This window comes from Manis pentadactyla, chromosome 6 (assembly GCF_030020395.1).
Source record: "Manis pentadactyla isolate mManPen7 chromosome 6, mManPen7.hap1, whole genome shotgun sequence".
Classification (NCBI taxonomy): domain Eukaryota; kingdom Metazoa; phylum Chordata; class Mammalia; order Pholidota; family Manidae; genus Manis; species Manis pentadactyla.
Window position 1 is genome coordinate 120,246,481 of NC_080024.1, and position 21,634 is coordinate 120,268,114.

At 35.2% G+C, this 21,634-nt stretch overlaps 1 protein-coding gene across 1 annotated transcript in view; it reads left to right on the forward strand.

The window, feature by feature from the left end:
- Nucleotides 1-17,245, forward strand: part of MIB1 (MIB E3 ubiquitin protein ligase 1) — a 120,377-nt gene extending 103,132 nt beyond the window's left edge. The window contains exons 18-21 of the mRNA XM_036905783.2: nt 4,374-4,452; nt 6,794-6,907; nt 8,194-8,294; nt 10,794-17,245. Coding sequence (XP_036761678.1) covers nt 4,374-4,452; nt 6,794-6,907; nt 8,194-8,294; nt 10,794-10,934 — 435 coding nt within the window. The 3' untranslated portion in view covers nt 10,935-17,245. The remainder of the gene's footprint in view (nt 1-4,373; nt 4,453-6,793; nt 6,908-8,193; nt 8,295-10,793) is intronic.
- The last annotated feature ends 4,389 nt before the right edge of the window (nt 17,246-21,634 follow it).

Below are 21,634 nucleotides of genomic sequence, written 5' to 3' on the forward strand. Positions count from 1 at the left end.
TGTCATGTGTTATGGATTTGTTTGATTGTTTAATCACGGTGGTGGTTAATTTGTCTCTGAATCCTCGTGTTTCTTTTTTTTTTCCTAATTTTTTATTAAGACATTATTGATATACACTCTTAGGAAGGTTTCACATGAAAAAACAATGTGGTTACTACATTTACCCATATTATCAAGTCTCTACCCATACCCCAATCCAGTCACTGTCCATCAGTGCAGCAAGATGCCACAGATGCACTATGTGCTTTCTCTGTGCTACACTGTTCTCCCCGTGACCCCCCACACCATGTGTACTAAACATAGTACCCCTCAATCCCCTTCTCCCTCCCTCCCCATCCACCCTCACACCCCTCCCCTTTGGTAACCACTAGTCCCTTCTTGGAGTCTCTGAGTCTGCTGCTATTTTGTTCCTTCAGTTTTGCTTCATTGTTATACTCTACAAATGAGGGAAATGATTTGGCACTTGTCTTTCTCCGTCTGGTTTATTTCACTGAGCATAATGTCCTCCAGCTCCAACCACGTTGTTGCAAATGGTAGGATTTGTTTCTTTCTTATGGCTGGATAGTATTCCATTGTGTATATGTACCTCATCTTCTTTATTGATTCATCTACTGATGGGCATTTAGGTTGCTTCCATATCTTGGCTATTGTAAAAAGTGCTGCGATAAATACAGGGGTGTATATATCTTTTTGAATCTGAGAAGTTGTATTCTTTGGGTAAATTCCAAGGAGTGGGATTCCCGGGTCAAATGGTATTTCTATTTTTAGTTTTTTGAGGAACCTCCATATTGCTTTCCACAGTGGTTGCACTAGCTTAAATTCTCACCAGCAGTGTAGGAGGGTTGCCCTTTCTCTGCATCCTTGCCAGCATTTGTTGTTCTTAGTCTTTTCGATGCTGGCCATCCTTTCTGGTGTGAGGTGATACCTCATTGTGGTTTTAATTTGCATTTCCCTGATGGTTAGTGATGTGGAGCATCTTTTCATGTGTCTGTTGGCCATCTGAATTTCTTCTTTAGAGAACTGTCTCTTCATATCCTCTGCCCATTTTTTAATCAGGTTATTTGGTTTTTTGGGTGTTGAGGTATGTAAGTTCTTTATATATTTTGGATGTTAACCCCTTGTCGGATGTCATTTACAAATATATTCTCCCATACTGTAGGATGCCTTTTTGTTCTGTCGATGGTGTCCTTTGCAGTACAGAAACTTTTTAGTTTGATGTAGTCCCATGAGTTCATTTTTGCTTTTGTTTCCCTTGCTCGAGGAAATGCATTCAGAAAGAAGTTGCTCATGCGTATATTCAGGAGATTTTTGCCTATGTTGTCTTCTAAGAGTTTTATGGTTTCATGACTTACATTCAAGTCTTTGATCCATTTCGAGTTTACTTTTGTGTATGGGGTTAAACAATAATCCAGTTTCATTCTCTTGCACGTAGCTGTCCAGTTTTGCCAACACCAGCTGTTGAAGAGGCTGTCATTTCCCCATTGTATGTCCATGGCTCCTTTATCATATATTAATTGACCATATATGGTTGGGTTTATATCATAGCTCTCTAGTCTGTTCCATTGGTCTATGGGTCTGTTCTTGTGCCAGTACCAGATTGTCTTAATTACTGTGGCTTTGTAGTAGAGCTTGAAGTTGGGGAGCATAATGCCCCCAGCTTTATTCTTCCTTCTCAGAATTGCTTTGGCTATTTGAGGTCTTCTGTGGTTCCATATGAATTTTAGAACGATTTTCTCTAGTTCATTGAAGAATGCTGTTGGTATTTTGATAGGAATTGCATTGAATTGTGTTTGTTATAAACTGGAAGTTAGACCTAATGGCTCAATAAAGATCACCTTAAACATTTTGGCAAGAAAACCTCACAGATGACGCTACTCTTTTGTATTATGTCCCACCAGCAGGCAAATAAAGTCTGATCATCCTGTAGTCAGCGATGACCAAATTCTGTATCCATGCTGAGCTTTTTATCTCGTCTCTTTTTGCTTTTTGAGAAGTATTATTTCTGGGTTTCTGGTTTCATTCTTTCCCCATGTAACCCAATGCTTTATCATAACAGTACCATCTCACTCTTTTGTTTTACTGAAATAGTTATTTCTCTTTTTAGTTTCTGTGTCTATCAGTGTGGTAAGTATGTATAGTGAGATTTAAGTCTCTTTCAAAATGATTTCCCTGAAAGTGAGTAGTTTAAACCAAAAGATATTGTTGGTTTTCTTTGGTTTCATGTGTGAAGTTTGTACTTTTTCCATTCCCTTCTTTGTATTCTCTTTGTTTTTCTCTGGGTGTTACATAAGATAGTCATTAATCTTCATTAATTAGGGAGGAGCTGCATCAATTCTCACAGTGAATTAGCTGGATGGCAGTGACTTAAGATGATACCAGTGCTTCTTACGTTTTCATGGGGCACATTCTAAGGCTGGATGTTTTCTTCTGATCCAAATGAATATATCTTTGTTAAAAATTTTAAGCCCTTGTTCTTTATTCTGTGTTATGATACACAGACAAAATTAAGAACAATGTCAACAAAGGGAAATGAATGAAACAGGTAGGCAGAGAGGAAGGAATATGCTGTCATTCTCTCTTAGACCCTTGTAAATTCCAAGAATTACTAGGCTTTCAGTTTGTTTTTCAAATTACGACATTTTTAAACCTGAAGAAAAGTACAAAAACCAACATGCCCACCAAATAGATTTGCCAGGTTGGTTGCAAAGCTTTTCAGTATAAAGAAATAGTGACCCCAAGTGGTTAAAGAATAATGAACATACTTACTGAAGATAAATTCAGAAACTAGTATTTGGAGGGAGGGTGAATAAATAAGCCTGGTTCCTTTAGTAATTAAAGAAATAGAAATAAAAATTATGAGTTACCATTAGCCATTCCTGTCAAACTAGCAAAATTAAAATTTTAAGAATACTAGCCAGAAAAATGGGAAATGGGTGCCCTTTTTAACACTGCTGGATACTAAGCCACATACATAGCTTCACAACTTTGAGAGCTCATCCTGACTGTATCTTTATAGTAAATGTGCTTTGATTTAGTAATTCCACTCTCTGCAAAATAACCTGCAGAAAATATCTGGTAGGGGGAAAAGGATAAGGTTACAAAGATTTTTTAAAAATAATAGGCGATTGATTAGTAAATGATTGTTATATCAGTTTGATAGGTTATTTTAAACTCTTATAAATAATTCAGGTAACATTTAATACATTCTTGCGTTGGAAATATTTTTAAACCCAGCATATTATTATATAGAGAAGAGAGTTACCATGTATTGGGCACTGATTTTGTATTGGACATTGAACTAGACACACTACACATAATATCTGATTTAATCTACCCTCCTGGGAAGAAGGATTGCTCTTTATTGTTCAGATTAAAAAAAAAAATCTGTGGCTCAACAATGTTAGGTGATTTGTTATTATTGGAGCTAGAAGTTGAATCCAGGAGCAAGTGTCTTACTGCTTCCTACTGTAATTACAACTATGGAAATTTTCCATACATAGCAAGGTATAAGTTGGGAAAGTCCACAGAGAGTACCTGCAATATTTGGTTGTTAAGGTGAAGTGATAGGTAGGTGGTAATCATCATTTTGGAGGCAGTAATATTTAATGACACAAGATATGGGTAAATATGTGCCAGAGGGAGAAGAATAGGTGAAAGAGGGATGTGAAGTGATGGGAGGAGAGAGAAAGGAAGCTGGAGCCAAGGGTAAGAAATAGTATGCACCCAGGACTCAGATTAAGTGGAGATGAAAAGGAGGTAAAATTAAGGGGAATTATGAGTAGGTTGTAGAAAACTTGTGGATTTAGAGATCAGGGAGAGAGAACAGTCCAAAGTTTTGGGCTCCAGCCAGCGTGGGGGAATTGACCAAGTCCTGGAAAGGATGCATTAGGTAGAGTTCCTTAGGTAGAGATAGATAGAAAACTCTCCCTTGAGGTTTGGCAGTCTGGCTAATCTGCCTAGATTTTTATTACTATTAGAAGTCTATCTTATCTCAGGCAATTATTTGTATTATCTTTTATTTGCGCCTTTTACTTTTTGCTCAAGTAGTTTTTGAAAAAAAGAAAATTGGAGTTTCTTCTAGTCTCCCTGACCTCAAAGGAAATGGAGTTTTCCCCTATAAATATATAGACTATATTACATAAATTCTTTAGGACAGGCAGAGAGAGTAGTAGAAGTAGAACCTGTTAAGCCAGAGTGTTTAAAGGTATGAAAACAAGTGACCCAAAGAGCAGAGGACAGAGAAGAACGTGTTAAATTTCTCTGTGCTTAGTGCATTTCCTTATAGAGGAAATAGATTTGGCTACAAAAGGAACTGTCGCGTTACTGAGTTTATCTGTAGATGTTCACACTTGTGCTGTGCCTCTGTTTTGCAGATTGAAGAATGCGTTGTGTGCTCTGACAAGAAAGCAGCTGTTCTTTTTCAACCTTGTGGACACATGTGTGCTTGTGAAAGTAAGTAACCTACACAAAACTTCCTCAGTATTGTTATAAAAATAGAAAGGGAAACAAATCATACCTTAGAAAAAATTTTTTTGATAACTCACAAAGAAGTTGGTGGGTCACTGTTACCCTCCATTCTTCCTCTGTATTAGAATGTTGCCTGTTTCCCTTCTTGCTCCTGGGTGTTAAAGAAGGGTGAATATGCAGTGTTCTAGCAGCTCAGTTTTGATTTCATTTATATTAGCACAAAATGATCTCTTCTGACACACAATAGAAGTTTTTTTTCCAAAAATAAATATTGAAACATTTAGTCTGGCCTTTATCCCATATAAAATTAGCACATCTTCATTTGTATTAACAGTAATATTGCCTCTCCACATACCTTCCCCATTATTGAACCATGTACAGCAACCATTGGGGCTCTCATGTCTGGCCTTCTTAACCTTAGTCTTTATGTCAAAAAGGCTTATGGACATCTTTGTGAGGAAATACTAAGATTTAAGAGATGTTTTAATCTATCTCTAAGGCATATTCTCTTGAAGGCCTTTGCTTTTTTATAGTCCCCTTGGTCAAGTTCATACACTGTTTAGCATTGTCCTCTTCCCTTTCCTCAACACTTTCCAGCTGCTCAACTCTTCCGTTGGCAGTGCAGCAGCCATAGACTGTATGGAAATGGGAGGGATGACTGTTGCCTGAAAACTTTTGTTTATGCCAGCAGCTGCCTGGTTGGGTTTGGCCTGCAGGCTGTGATTTGCTGACCCCTGTCGTAGACAAAAGTGATACCTATGGAGACTAGAAAGCTGGTTATAATTAGTAGTTGATAACAGATTCTACAGCTTTACTATAGTATTTTCCCCAGGAGCTTCCTAAAGTTTTTACATTGTCTTTACTTTAAAATGTAATAAGAGCAAATGCTAACTTTTATTGAGCTCTTAACTTGTACCAGACATTTTAATCTCTGAGTATTTCCTCATTTATCTTCACAACAGTGCTAAGAAGTAGCTTATTTTCTCCATTTTACAGACATGTTGTTAAACATTTATGTGGTAGTGAAGATGGAACGGAGGTGGAAAATGTCACTGTCTTAAGGAGTACACAGTAAGGTAGTTTGGTCCCGAGCCCACATTACAATAATGTGATGCAAGAGTTAGGGAGACCTTGAGAGTAGGAAGTACCTTGACAGGTGGAGGGAAGGAGAGAGAGATGAGCTCCCTTTTGGAGGGACTGAAGAAACAGTATAGAAATACATAGAAAGAGTAAAACAATGTAATTTAACAGTTGTAAAGAAATGATTGTGGTTACATATTATAAATGAAGCAATTAAATTAATCCTTTCATTTTAAGAAAATAGGCTGCCCTCAGCTTGAAGACAGATCCTAGACCACATTTCCACTTGCATTAGCTCCCCTCGTGCATCTTCCATAGGCCAGCACCAGCACATCTCTTTGGGCCTTGGCGTAAGATCGGCCTTGATGAAGCCCTGTCCAGCAGTGGAAGCCCCGTTAAGGAGTGTGTGCCTCGCTGTGCCTGTGTCAGTGGTTTTGGGCTTTCTTGAAGTGTAGTATCTTGTCATCAGTTATCCCTGGGCATCGTGTCACAGTTTTTGTTGTTAATTTTTGAAATGACAAAGACACTTTGTACTTAAGCTAAGGTATGGTTTGACTTTCATAATAAATGCTAGTGGGAAAGAATATATGGAAGTCCTGTTTTTTTTTTAATGTTATAATTAATTAACTTCACATGAAGTGTTAACAATCCACAGTCTATCATTGCGCCTAGGTAGTTCTTGGAATGGAAGAGCATTCTTCTGATATATATGGGTATTACATAGTCCATTATGGTACATTTCTGCTGTAAAATTTAAAAAGTGTCCACTAAGCAATTTCCTTCTTAGACTGCATCAGTTTGATAGAGAAGGGAGAGAAGTTGTTCAATATACTTTAGGAATTGTAGAGATAAGCTATTTACAATAGAGTATTTTTAGAAAATTAATCATGTGAGCAACCTTATAATTCTAGTATTAGTTAAAACTTATGAAGGGTGTCTCCCTCCTTTATTCTTAAGCCTTAGGATCTTGAAATGTTTATTATATTACTTATTTTTTAAAAACAACTCCATTTCACAATTTATTTCAGTGTATTAGAAAATGTCATTTTCATAATGATGGGCTATCTATTCTAGGGCTAACCAGTGGACAGTATACATTCTTAGGTTGATAATATTTTAAGAAGGTAGAATTGTATATTGATTGCTTAATGTTTACCTCAGTGTTAAATTTAAGTTCTTTAAAAATGGGTAGAGAAATGCAGCTCTCCCCTCCTAATTCACATTCTCTTTCTGTTGCAATTTGCAGACTGTGCCAGCCTCATGAAAAAGTGTGTGCAGTGCCGGGCAGTAGTTGAACGAAGAGTGCCTTTCATTATGTGTTGTGGAGGGAAAAGTTCAGAAGATGCTACTGATGATATCTGTAAGTGGGTTTTCTTAAGCCTTTGTTTACTTCCCTGTGCTGTGGACTTGCATGAACATCTCTTCTCAAGTGCAGTACACTGCTGTCTTATAAAATGTGTATGACCTGAGTCTGCAGAGGAACAAGTAAGGTTTTGCTCTTTTTATATTACAAGAAAGCTGAAATTATGTTTTTCTAGTTTGTGGTATGATTATAGAACTTTAAACGTTAATCTTTAAAGCCCCTGTGTATGTTTTAAAGAATATTATTGTATTTTTGCTTGAAGAAAATTTTATATTTTTAAGATGAAATTTAGTGTAAGCTGGGGGAACATCATATTACAAATTACTTTTTTCTCTTTACACAAGTGGTAAATGCCTCATTCCTTTATGTAGCGGATTTACCCACTGCATTTAAGTATTCTGTGTAATAGTAATTGTTTGTGACAGAGTAACTGTAAATAAACCCAAGTGTAACCCAGTGGACAAGTGGAAAGGTGAAAAGTACCTTGTTTGCCTTCAGCCTTTTCAGTATTTGTACAGCTGTCAGTAGTACTTCTATGTAAGGATGTTTTCTGTCTTTGTGCTGGATATAAGCTGGATGTTAGCTTTGATTTCCTTGTTCTGTGCACAGATGAAGAACTTCAGTGTAGCCACTTCTGCCCATGGCTTTTTGACTTCACCATCAATAAAACAATAAAGATCCCAGGGACAGTTTAACTAAACTAAAAGACCAAGAATCTAGAGTGTAGGAAAAGTGAAATGAAAAATTTCCCTCCATTTAGCAGGCCTACTGATAACGGCCTTTCTTTCGTGGGCTTTTCATCTTAGATCAGTAACAACAAGCAGAATTTGGCATAAAGGAAGGAGGCTAGGTTTTGGGTGTTCTCATAAATAGCATCTAAGTGACTCTAAGATAATTATTGCTGCCGGAATGGGTGCAGTGCTTTGCTGCCTACCTCGTGGTTTTGCACAGTACAGGAATAGAGAAAACAGGCATTCGATGTATTTGTGAGCTTGCCAAAGGAGCAGATAGAGCCTTGGAAAACCGAAGTCTGTGTGTAAACTGTTGACTAGCTGAGCTAAATATAATTAGAAATTAATGTGCAAAGCTATTTCTTCTTGAGAATTGGTTATACATGAAGGAATATAACTGAATGTCACTACTGTATCTGATATCCATATGTGAAAATCAGTTTTAAAGAGGATTTGAATAATAATAGTCTTGTGTTTTTAATAAACAAAACAATAATTTAGAAATAAAAAAATATTGTGTCACAACATTACAATTTTGTGTTTATATTATAGCAAGTGGAAATATTCCAGTGTTACAAAAGGACAAGGATAATACCAATGTCAATGCTGATGTGCAAAAGTTGCAGCAACAATTACAAGACATTAAAGAGCAGGTAATAATTATTTCTTTATGGCAAACAGTGATTCTAAGACTGGCACTTAATATTTTTCTACAAAACTACTCTTGTTTTCTGTAGTAAACATAGTTTATATTAGGATTTCAATTGTGGTATTTTAATATTTGCCAGAGGAATTATGATTAGATTTAATCAGGCACTTGCCAAAGCAGGAAAAAACAGAAGAACAGTAAACATGAACAAAATGCTCAACTACATCAGAAATCACGAAATGAAAATTAAGACCACAGTTAGGTGCCTTTTCCCCACCTACAAGAGTGAGAGGAAAACTCAGTGTTAAAAATTGTCAGTATTAAGTGTTCGGCAAAATATGTAGCAGCCATAACTCATACACTGATGATGGGAATATCAATTAGTAAAAACACTTAGGAAAGGTTTGCCAGTATCTAATAAAACTAAACAATATTGTTTGGGGATGAAAACTTGGTGGAAAAAAAAAATCATACAGTGTTTAAAACGAAGGGTAGAGGTTTTCTTGCCTGGGAGGGGGCGTGAGGGAAATTCTATAGTACTGATGGTCCATTTCTTGATATAAGTTGCGACTACCTGCATTTGATCAGTTGGTGAACTTCTATTAAACTGTACACTTACGGTCTGTGCACATTTCTGTGCAGATGTGATACTTCAGTAGAAAGAAAAGTAAATAAGTATCACATATTTTATAAATATACAAAATATATATTTATACACACACACATGCCATGAAGAAAAGCAAGGGAAAGATAAATGCCAAATTTGGAATAATGGTTACCAGTGAAGGGCAGATGGAAAGGACTGGAGAGGTTGTAAGCTCCCAGAGAAAGTAGCATTCCCTGCTTGAAACTGGGTGGTGGTTTTATCGTTCTTTATAGTGTATACATACTAACGTAAGTATGCTTTTTATATGTATTCAGTATTTACTAAAAGCCACAGTAAAATAAGGCAAGAAGTTAGCTACAACTTGTAGGTGTTGTGTTAAGAAAGTCTTTTTTGCCGTATATTTGACACAGCAATTAAATCAATGAGAAAGGATTGAGCAGTAACGGGTGTTACTCCTCTGGTCTGGCAGTCGCACCAGCAGAGTCATCATTCCTGTCTTTTCTTTCTGAATTTTAGGAAAGTAACTTAGTCAATATATAGTTGAAAACTAATGATAACTAATTCACAGTTAAATATATCTATTTATTGGAAATTTAATCATCCATTGTAGTATGATTGGCCCAGTTTTTTCTTTTGAAATCTAGCACCTAGTAATACTTGTTATATAGTGAATAAGTAAAGATAAACACAAATTGACAAGTTCTTAATGTACAAACATTAAAATAGGAACATCTTTATTAGCTCAATGTAGTAAAAAACATTAAAAAAATTGGAAGTGCCTTAGAATGTCAGTTCCTTTCTCATGAAATACAGAAAGGTAAAACTAATTTTTGAATACATGTCTGCAAAAAGCATTTTATCTCCTAATTGTGAATTAACATAGTCCTTTCTACAGCTTTGTTTTCTAAAACTTCTCTGCAAGGGTGTGGTTAACCATGTAGACCACAATTTTCCCCCCACTAAATGAAATATTGTGATATATTAATGTAAAATATGTTTTAATAAATAGAAAACGTAAAGTGTTTTTGTGAATGAGTATGTGATGTCCTAGAGTGTTTTCACAGAAATATATCTAACATGCTTCTAAATTCTTTGGAGTTCATGAGGTATTAATAGTAATACAAAGCTAATTGTTTTTAACTAAGGGGGGTCTACATTGACAGTAACCCAGAACTGTGGGCCATGTGACCCAGTTCATGGTTTCATGACTTACATTCAGGTCTTTGATCCATTTCAAATTTACTTTTGTGTATGGGGTTAGACAATGATCCAGTTTCATTCTCTTACATGTAGCTGTCCAGTTTTACCAACACCAGCTGTTGAAGAGGCTGTCATTTCCCCATTGTATGTCCATGGCTCCTTTATTGTATATTAATTGACAATATATGTTTGGGTTAATGTCTGGAGTCTCTATTCTGTTCCACTGGTCTGTGGCTCTGTTCTTGTGCCAGTACCAAATTGTCTTGATTACCATGGCTTTGTAGTAGAGCTTGAAGTTGGGGAGCGAGATCCCCCCCACTTGTCATGGGGAGGTTTTTGATCCCCCTAAGTCTCAGTTTCCTCATTGTTGAAGTGGGAGTGGTAGTAGGACTGAGATTGTGTCGTATGTTCTTAAGTGACATCTCTACCCTGCTCTTCCCATAGGCCTGCTACTTGTGTTATTTTCATATTTTATATAATGCCTTTTATACTGTCCTGATGGTACAACCAATATTTCTGTTTTATAGGGATGACATTTTAACTATTTAAAAATTAAAAACAATATTTAAAGCAACAAAAGATTATTTGACTAAAACAACAAAAGAAAATTAATGATGTCGTAGTTGTCACTTGGTACACTTTCCAAGTATAAAATGTGTCAGCATTTATTACTTTATTTGTTATCTCACATTGCAGACAATGTGCCCTGTGTGTTTGGATCGTCTGAAGAATATGATTTTCCTCTGTGGCCATGGGACATGCCAGCTCTGTGGAGACCGAATGAGTGAATGTCCTATTTGTCGCAAGGCTATTGAACGAAGGATTCTTTTGTATTAACTAAGAACCTCAGTGTGTTTTATTAGCTGAAGTATTTGGTCATGAGATCTTAGTAAGCTTTTAAACTTATTAGAGATTCTAATGAATTAATTTTTAATACCATACTTTCTTTACTAGAATGTAATTGTAAATGTACTTGAACAAAAAGCTGTATAAGACAGTGTTTAAAGCTTTTTTTTTCCTGTCTTTTAATTTGAAATGTCAACTCCATGTACTTCACAGTATTTACTTTTGGCTTCTAAGGGAAAAATCCTTTAAGGATCTCTTATTATTTTTGTTTTTATTGCATTTTTGTCTTACAATTTATAAGTTTGTTAGATGTCAACCGATAAACTTTCTTGTGATCAGCTATCCTTCAGTTCATCGTGATTTTATGCAGTGAGTTGACAGAGGTACTCAGAAGAGTCATGCATCAAATGAAAGGGGCAAGTTGAATCATTATGTTACATACATTAAATGATAAAGTTACAGAATGAGTTCTACATAGTTAAGAGAATATTGAAGAGAAGATTCTATTTTTAAGATTAAACAAAGTTACCCAAATTATTGTTTCTGAATTCTTAGGGTAAATGGAAGCAAAGAATGAGATAATGACTTTGCATTAGCATAACTACTAGATTTAAATGGAACACTGTTTAATTTGAGTCAAATTGCTAGTTTCAAAGTGAATGATAGCCATGAAAAGGAAAACTAAGCAGTCATATTAGGGGAACTGATAGGGAAATGTATCCCGTAAAGGAGTACCTATTAAATATTAACAGTTGCTTTTCTTATGTTAATTTACCAGCTGTTTTGTTCAGCCAGCCTTTAAAAAAAGTCTTTGAAAAGTGTACCTCAGTTTTCCCTGTGGTTACTTACCCAGGCTTGGTCTGGCTGGTGAAATGGTTTTGCCCTGTTGGGCTTCTGGAGTTCCATTTAGCTTTTCTCATGTGCTGAGTAGTACCCCGCTATCCGAGAGGAAGAATGTATTGTCCAAAGGCGGCAATCTTTTTTCTCCATTCCTAGCTATTTTGATAGTGTTCCTGATTCTACTTTCATCACAAGCCTTATTCCATTCTCTCTCAGAGAATAAGGCTCACTAAAGAAAATGTCCTGTCTTTATACCCAGATGAGGATATTGCCAACAATATCTAAGACATAATAGATAACCGAATAATAAATACTCACTTTTAGAAAGAGTGACTAGGACATTTATAGAAATATGTCTGATAACTGATAGATTTTTTTTTTTACTCAAACTTTGACTCTAGAATATCAAATCATTTTCTCTCCTTTGAATGACTAATCTTTGCTATGTCTAGGATGAATATACATGTAAATAAGTGTTTTGAGGTTCATTGCTGCTAGAATGTAAGATTATCAGCTGTTTACAGTAGTGTCTATTATATACTGTGTATAAGCTTACTCTTGAGCATACCTTCCTTTTTTGTAGTCCCCCACCTCCCCTAGACTCTGGTTCTTACTTCAATTTTTCTGCTACAACTAAATTTGAAAGTACTTTTGGCTGTTTAATGGCTGCTGCCTTTGCAAGTCTTGGTGAAAACAGTGGTGAGCTTTGCTGGCTGATTTTGTAGTCTTGGTAATTCTGTATCTGTGTTTAGCTGAATTAACTTATTACTTAGAACAGTAAAATTTTTATAAATTTGAAAATTGAAAATTTATATTGACTCTACTCAGTTATCTAATAAAGGGCCACTGAGGCTATTTTTTTAAAGCCATATTTTGAAGATAAGAAGATAAGACATCTGGCATGGTGTTCACGTAAAGAAACTATTTTCTTTCAGACTTGAAAATAGTGGTAAGTCAGGATTTTTCCTTTTTTTCCATGCTATAGAACCCCCATGTCTTTCCCACTAGATCAGCTGGTCAGGAGGGATCACCTGGCTGACTCATGCATAGGTTGGCCAACTAGAGAATGTAGGGTCTAGAGCTCTGCTTTACTTACATGCTTTTCCATTTGTCTTTGGAGCTGCAGTGCTAAAACTTACATCCCTAAAAGGCAATTTTGTCTTCTAGAATAGTGTGTCTTCTCCATAGTAAAAATACAGTAACTTACTATAAAAGGCATAAAGTCACTTCACTATAATTATAGTGCTATATACTTGTGGGTTTTCTGTATTTGTACCACTTTGAAATTTGTTTGATCAGTGGAAAATGTTTCTCTATTCATGTGTTCAAGTACCTGAGAAATTATTTTAAATTCATTTTGGGTTTGTAAGAGAGAATAAGATTAAGAACTTAATTTTTAAGTGACTTTTCTCTGTGAAACTACCTCTTACATGTTTCTTAGCAGTACTTTCCCAATTAGGTATGTTTCCTTCTCATTGACTCTCAATCTTGTGCCTCAGAAGGGCTTTTATTTTTCGTAGAATCATTTTAAGAAACAAAACTGACATGCATTCATTCAAAAGTGTCTTTATTGGGCTTCAGGGGCTAGATACACAACATTGAAAAAATGGCCAGCATCTTAGCACACACAATTTATCATGCAGCAGTTGTATATTCGAAGTTATCTGTAGTCTAAAGGAAGGGATCCAGAGGTACAGAAAACGTTTCCTCCTGCTGTTGCGGAAGACTGTCATGAGCAATATTTGGATTCCCTCTCTGTGCTCCCTCCCTCCTACTACATTTTCTCCTGTATTCTTCTAACTAACATTGTTACCCAACACACATACAGAAAACTTACTGAATGGTGCTATTCTAATTGTTTTTGTTGACATACTTTAATATTCTTACTGCTTATACTGTATACATATTTAATTTTGTTGGGAGCAAGAACGCTTTTCAAAAGATCATTTTGTATTAGTATAAGAATATTAGACAAGTGTTCTGTTCAGCTGGCTGAATTATTCTTGGGTAGGATATTTGTATTGTTACATTGCAAACTGACCAGTCAGCTACTGAGGCATAAAATAAATTGATAATGTTGAACATAACTTTATTAAATTTATATCTTTGATGGCTTTAGCCTGTAAGATCATTTTAACATATTGGAATGCATGTTGCTTAAGATTTGTCCAATTCAAATTTTAAAGCTTGCTGGGTTATTTTTAAATAGTAGAAATTATACTGTCTAGTTATGTGTTGCCCAACTACTATTCTTTGTTTATTATGAATTTTAGACCTCTTTGAACTAGAAAATGGACTTCTGAACTGAATTAGTGATGGGGTAGCACAGGGAGGACAGTAGGGAGATACAGCAAGTAAAAAGAAAAGTCAGTGTTTGAGTGTAGAGAAAGGGATCATACAGATTTCATCAAAACAGTAAGTGGCAAGTATATTTAATTGAATAATAAAAAAGGTGTTCCAATCAATTTTTAGTGTAGTTTAATTGATCATTTTAGGCTTTAATACAGCTTGCTTAAAAAAAAAATCCCAAAGGAAAAGCACTTATCTTCTCAGGATGTTCAAAATATTTTATAGTAATAATTTGTGTAAAAATTGAATTTTTTGAACAGAATGTTTTTGCATTTTTTTTAATTTTGGTAAAACAACACAATATGAAAGTTACTATCTTAACCATTTTAGAGTACACACAGTAGTGTTCATTATATTCACATTGTTGTAAAACAGATCTCCATCAATTTCTCATCTTGCAAAACTGAAACTCTGTATCTGTAAAACAACATTTCCCCCAGTGGAATAGAAATGTGATTAAATGTAAGTCAAGAAACACCTGAATTATATTAATAGTTTATTTGTTTGCAAGATCTGAAACCATGATGAACGTCAAGTTCCTGAAATTGGGGTGCCAGAATCTCTTCCCTCCCTCCAGGTCCTTATCAGTCGTAATTGAGTAGGGTTTAAATGTCTGTTAATTGAGAGGGTTTGTTATTTCATTTTGAGCCAGAGGGGAGAAACACATTTTAAACCTTAATTAGAATTTAGGTTAGCTTTGAAGTTGTACTAAATTGGGAAGGTAATAAATTTTCACAAATTATGTGTACCTAGTTGTTGAAAATGTCAATTGTCTAAGTCTACTTGTAAGAGCCTCAAAATATTTTTTTCTCTCAAAGGCCTAATTTTATTTGCTTAAATATTATGATAGGAATGCTTACTGATATTACTTGATAATCATATAATAGCCTTGGAACTTTAACATATAGACGTATATAATTATAGCAGTATTAATAATTACAGTTGTACTTCTTTAAAACATTAAATTTGAGGAAAAACTATTTAATGCTGTCTCACGTGTACCTTGCTTTGCTACAGTGAGGGGGAAATCCTTTAGATTGAGCATTAATTTGCTGATAAATGGTTAGTAGTGGGTGAAACTAGAGTATAAAAAAATATGAACTAGGTAGTGGATCTGAAGAATTAAAATTGTAAGTTGTTGCATTGGTATTTTCTACCTCCTTTTCTGTCAGAGTATTACTTTTCCAGCATTATTGTTATTTGTAATGAAGGAGACAGAAATCTGGGATGCAAACTGAGAATTCTATTTTCATAAGGATTTAAGCAGTAGGTACAGAAAGAGTAACTTGCCACATCAATTTGGTGCCTAAATCCATTACTACAAGTTATAAGTGACATGTGCAAAATATATTAGATAATATTGCTGAATATTTTACTTTTCCTGTACAGTCTACATGACTTTGTTTCATAAACATGACTTACTTCCTCCAAATAGCAAAATAGTCTTGTAATTTTCTATAAAATAAACAAATAGGCCATTTTGTCTGAAATCTGTAATTCAGGAAGCTATTGAAAGTTCTGACTCAGGGCTTTTTAACAGTTGTTAAGTATATTTTGGGAAATCCATCTACATAATTCTTCAGTGCCTTGAAGGAATTATTAACTTGGCAGCACTAATAAACCTTTATAGAAGGTGGTCTTTAGTAAATGTGTATAATCAGATACACGTTTATAAGTCCTGTTGCTTATCTTATTAGGAGGATACTGCGTGTGTGCTAGGTATTGGGTAATTCTTTAAAGGATGTTTTCTAGATTTGCACCTGATACTTGTTTTTCAACTGATTATTTATGGCCATGGCACTGTTACCAGAAAAGTAATTCTGTGTTAAGTCATTATATGTAAAGTCATGTACAGTAGCATCTGGGAAGAGGATATGGGGTTGTACAATTTAGCTATTTTAATATAAAAGGAGGATCTATTTGGTAAAAACAGATTATCTTCCTTCGAGTGAAAAAAAAAGACCTCTACGTAGGTGAAAGAAAAAAATTTTTAAAGGTAATCACTGTTTGCATAGCATTCATAAAGCTAGTCTTACTATTTGATTTCATAAAAGTTGTTTTTCTGTTTAGTATGCTTGTGTCATCTAAATACACTATGTTCAGTGATAGAAAACAATTTGACTCAGTATTTTGTTTTGTATTTTTTCCACTGTTTTTTAGCTTTTACTTGATTAAAGTCTTGTTTGTGAGTATAGTTTGTTTCTCTATGGCAAATGATTTTTGCTTATCAGCTCTTGTTAAAAAAGGCCTAGCAAGAGCTAAGCTTTTAAAAATAAATGCAAACATTCACCATCAATAAAACCTATGATGTAATATCATTATACAATGCTTTTCTTTGATCTTTTGAAACTATTCTTTATAAAAGTATACATGAGTTTTTACTTTTAAGGTATTTGAAAACAAATCTCAATATATCAAATCTATTATTATTGGAAAGGAAATTATCATGTCTTTGAGAAACAAAGACATTATTAACATCTCTAACTCAGTGTAATACAGGTGCCCACATCTAGAAGGCTGTCATCGCAATTGCTTACATTTAAGGTACCTCTTTCTAAAGGGCCAAAGAAGTTTCTCATATTTTAACACGTCTCACTCTTTCAAGATTAAGATATATTGTGAAAATAGTCTGAGTAGTTTTAAGTTTGACAGAAAAAAAGTTCAACTGGTTAGGAAGACACACCTTTTTCTATAAAACGTTTGTTCTTCACAATTCAAATGTAGATTGCATTTTCAAGAGACATTTTAAAGAAATGACTTATTTGGTATTTTTAGGGCTTTGTGACTAAATCAGTAATTGAATGGTTTAGGGGTTATTTTAGTTTTCAAGTTAATAGAAGCACTTATTTGTTGTTATTGAAAGGTTGTCTAGTTCAAAAAAGTATGTGTATCTCGGATGTTTAAGAGGAAAACCATCCGAAACAAAATCTTTTAATTGTTTATTTGAAAAAAGCATATGTATTCCAACTTTAAAATTGTGAATTTATTTTTTGGTAACCTCTGTTTCTGGGTTTATTTCTTTTGCTGTATAATTAGATATTTCATGGCAATATTTTTTTACTAGATTTAAACTCTGTATAGATTTTTAAAATAAAGACATTTAGAAAACCTGATTTATATTTTTTATCATTGACAGTTATTCATCCTTCACAGAAGTTAACATTATTTGTTAGTTTTATAGTGTAGCACTTTCCAAACTTACAGTTTCTAATGGTATGTTGCTGAGCAGTGATAGGAATTTATAGGATGAGTACATGCATTAAAGTAGAACACCAAAAGCTATTTAAGATAAATTAATTGCTCAATAACGATTATTTGGCTAATAATTTCCCACCTTTTATAACAAAACTAGTTGATTTTATTTTGTTAAGGACAAAAATAACTAAACGTATTATGAAAGGATAAGACCCAGAATAGTACCATTGATCACTGAGTCAATGACATGTCGATGTGGCTGTTGAACAGTGCGGCTTTTGCACTAATGTTCCAATCAGAAGTAATGCTCTCACCTTTCATATGGTCCTTGAATTCTCAGATATGGCAGCTTTCTGACAGGCAGATTTTCAAGTCACATAGATATTCATTTCTCATGTATTAAAGACTATTACCCTCCTTCCCTCTCTCCTTTATTTCCACAGAACACCAATTAATATCTTGAGTTGAACATCAGCATGGAGATTGGGAAGCATTTATTGGTGACATAAACCCTGATTTAGTAGGGAAATAGAGAAGCACCCAAATTGGAGAGCTTTTTCCTGCTGACCACGGCCAAACCGTTTGAAGAAAGATGGAAGTTCAGAGAGAGTATATGGTCTTGATATGTATGTCATAGTACAATATAGTGTGTATTGTATTAGTTTCCTATTGCTTCGGCAAATTACATGAATATAATGGCTTAAAACAACAAATTTATGGTCTTACAGTTCTGGATGTCAGAAGTCTGGTGTGAGTCTCACTGGGCTAACGTCAAGGTGGTGTCTGGGCTGTGTTCCCCTTGATGATTCTAAGGAGAATCCATTTCCTTACTCTTTCTTGTTTCTAGAGACAACCCGCATTGCTTGGCCTGTGTGTCTGTTAGTGTGCCTGTCAGTCTTCAAAGCCTCTGTGGCCGGGTGAGTCTCACATTGCGTCACTCTGACATTGCCTCTTTTGCCTTTTCCACTTTTCTGCTTTTAAGGACACTTGCTATTCACCTTGATAATTCAGGATGATTTCCTTATTTTAATTTGAGTTGATATGCAATCTTAATTCCACATGCAACCTTAATTCCGTTTTGCCATGTAACAACATATTCATAGGTTCCAGGGATTAGGATGTGGTTACCTTGGTTGGGGGAAAGAGATATTCTGCCCTTCACAGGGCATCCGACAATATCAGCGATATCCAGGAACTGGGGGACAGTTATAAAAAGTATTAACACATGTGAAATGGGAATTACAGAAGAAGAGAGAAAGAAGAAGTATTTGAAGTAAGAATGACCAAGAATTTCCCCAAATCAGTGAGGAGCACCCAACTACAAATGCAGGACACTTAGAGGTCACCAGGATAAATACCAAGAATTGACACATGCAAACTGCAGGAAATCAAAGGTGAAAGTCTTGAAAGAAGCCTGGGGAAGGAGGGGGGAAGAAGTCTTACCTATGTATAGAGAAGCAAGTTTATTAGATTTATCTTTAGATACCACTCAAGAAGAGAGTAAGATGAGATTTTAAGAGTGATGAAATAAAAACAAAACTAGAATTGGGTATCCAGTGAAATTATCCTTCAAAAGTGAAGGAGACTATATAGACTTTCTCAGAGAACAAAAATTGAGGGAATTTGTGGCCAGTAGACTGGCCTTACAAGAAATGTTGAAAGATCTTCAGAAAGAAGGAAAACAGGTCAGAAACTCAGCTGTACATAAAGAAAGCATTAGCGAAGGACTACATGGACCAAACAAAACAGCAGAAATTTACCCAGTTTTCTCCCAGACTGCAATGAGATGAAATGAATAACAGGAAGCTAGCAAGAAAACCCCAAAGTTATTGGAGATTAAACACACTTCAAATAACATGGGTCAAAGTCGCAAGAAAAATTACAATATTTTGAACTAAGTGAAATGAAAATACAACTTATAAAAATTTGTGGGGTGTAGTGAAAACTTGTCCTTAGAGGGAAACACAGCATTAAATGTATACATTACAAAATATCTAAAACAATTAAGATTTTTTACCTTAGGAAACTAGAAAAAATGGCAAATTAAATCCAAAGTAATCAGAAGAAATGAAATAAAAGCAAAAATCAATGAAATTGAGAATAGGAAGTGTAGAGAAAAGGAAACCAAAAGGTGATTATTTGAAAAGATCAATAAAGTTGATAAGCCTCTAGTTTGATACGTTGGTCTTAATTACAATTAAAAACTGGCTATGCAAAAGACATTGTTAAGCGAAAAGATAAGACACAGGCTGGGAGAAAATATCTGCAAAATATGCATCTAATAAAATGTACAAAGAGCCCTTAAAACTCAGCAGAAAGAAAACAACCCAATTTAAAAATGGGCAAATGATCTGAACTCTGAAACCTCACTAAAGAAGACACACATAGGGCAAACAAGCATATACATTTCCAGTCATCTTAGTCTATAACTAGGCGTGGAATAGCTGGGTCATACAGTAACACTATGTTTTTACTTTCTGAGAAACTGCCAGACATAAAAGACCGTACAGTGTATGGTTCCATGTATATGAAATGTCCAGAACAGGCAAATCCAGAGACAGTAGATTTCAGTGATTCTCAGTGACTTAGGGGAGGGACAAATGAGGACTGACTGCTAGGTATTGGGTTCCTTTTTGCGGTGGTGAGATGTTCTGGAGTTAGATAGTGATGATGATTATATATCTCTGTGAATATACTAAAACCCACTGAGTTGTACATTTAAAGTGGTTAAGTTTACAATATGTGAATTTTAATTAAAAAAGGGAAACAAAGAGTATTAGTTGACCCCTATATGTATTATGCCAGGTCCCTGCCCAGGGTTCTGTATAGCAAATGGTCTAAGTTTGGCTTGAGACTTAAAGCATCATCTGAACCTGTCCCACCTGTTTACCAGGGTTTATGCAGTTTCTTCCCTTCCCAGATGGTCCCTCTCCCACAAAGTTGTTCACGGTGAAGCAGGGCTTTGCTTCAACTTGGTATATGTACTCTAAAACCCGCTAAAGAAAGGCAGGGACTAACTGGCTTAACTGAGGGATGAGTTGGCCCTTATCACCTTCCAAAGAAGACCAATAAGTTTTTAAAAAATGAAATTAGAAATTCATGGATTTAAACATTTTGTATGTTTCAGTACACTGCGATAACTGTCCTCATTGATGTGCAAATTGTCCCACTTTTCGCCAGTGAAAGTTACTCAGATTTGCTCCTGAGTTCTATTGACACAAACCTGTTCATCTTTTAGAGTGTCCTCGCTTTCTGAAATGAGAAGATAACCAGCTTCATCTGGTACATGTTCTGCACAGACCTAGAATGGAATATTTCTCCAAGGAATCCTGATTCTGTTCAGTAACAAATGACACAGGTCACAAATGAGGTGTTTGTGGTGTCAGTGCTTTTGGGTTGGTCATTGTTTCTTGGGTATTTCAGTGGAAAGAGTTAGGAGCACTTTTAAGAAAAAATACGATGAATTCAAACAAACTTCAAATTTAGGACTATTGGCTACTAGCCTCATTGATCTTATATCTCTGTCTCTTCTCAACCATTAAAAAATGTATTCTCTTTGTTGCACAATATCAATATTAATGTTATCAGCAACAATAGGATTTCTGAAAACAGTTAAGAATTTTTTTGCAGTTATATTTATCATTCAGATGCATCCCACTGGGGTACTTTAGTCAAATTACTGTCTTTTAGTGCCTTAAAAAAGCCTTTTCAGTGTAGGTAGTCTGCCAACTGGCCACACAGGTTAACTTCTACTTTTGGATATTAGGAATTGTTTTATTCATCCATTTACTGAATTTAATTTTAAATTATGTAAAACATGTACATTGTTCCACAATCAATTCTACAAAACAAGATACAGAGAACAGGCAAATCCAGAGACAGATGTCTAGCTTCCATTTCTGTGCCTTCCACCCTTCGTTCTTCTATCCATAATATTATGGTTTATTTATCCTCCATTGTTTTTATTTTAATATTGGGAAATACACATATATTGGTACCCCTTTCTTTTTAAAACACAATAAGCATACTATGCAGGAGGTCTTCACCTAACTTCTCACATTTTAATAATAATGACTTCATACCTTACTGTACAGAACATCATACCCCCCCCCCCACATCCCCAACTCATTGTTCTGTAGGGTGTGACAAAGAATGGAATAATAAGAGGTTATGGTTCCAGAGTGTAGGGCCTAGTTGCGGGCTGGCTGCTGGGAGAGCTGTGGCCGAGTCATTCCACGCCAGGCAGGTTGGTTCCTTCAAACCCAGCTCTCCAGATTGAATCATTGTCTGTGGCCCTTCGTCCCTGT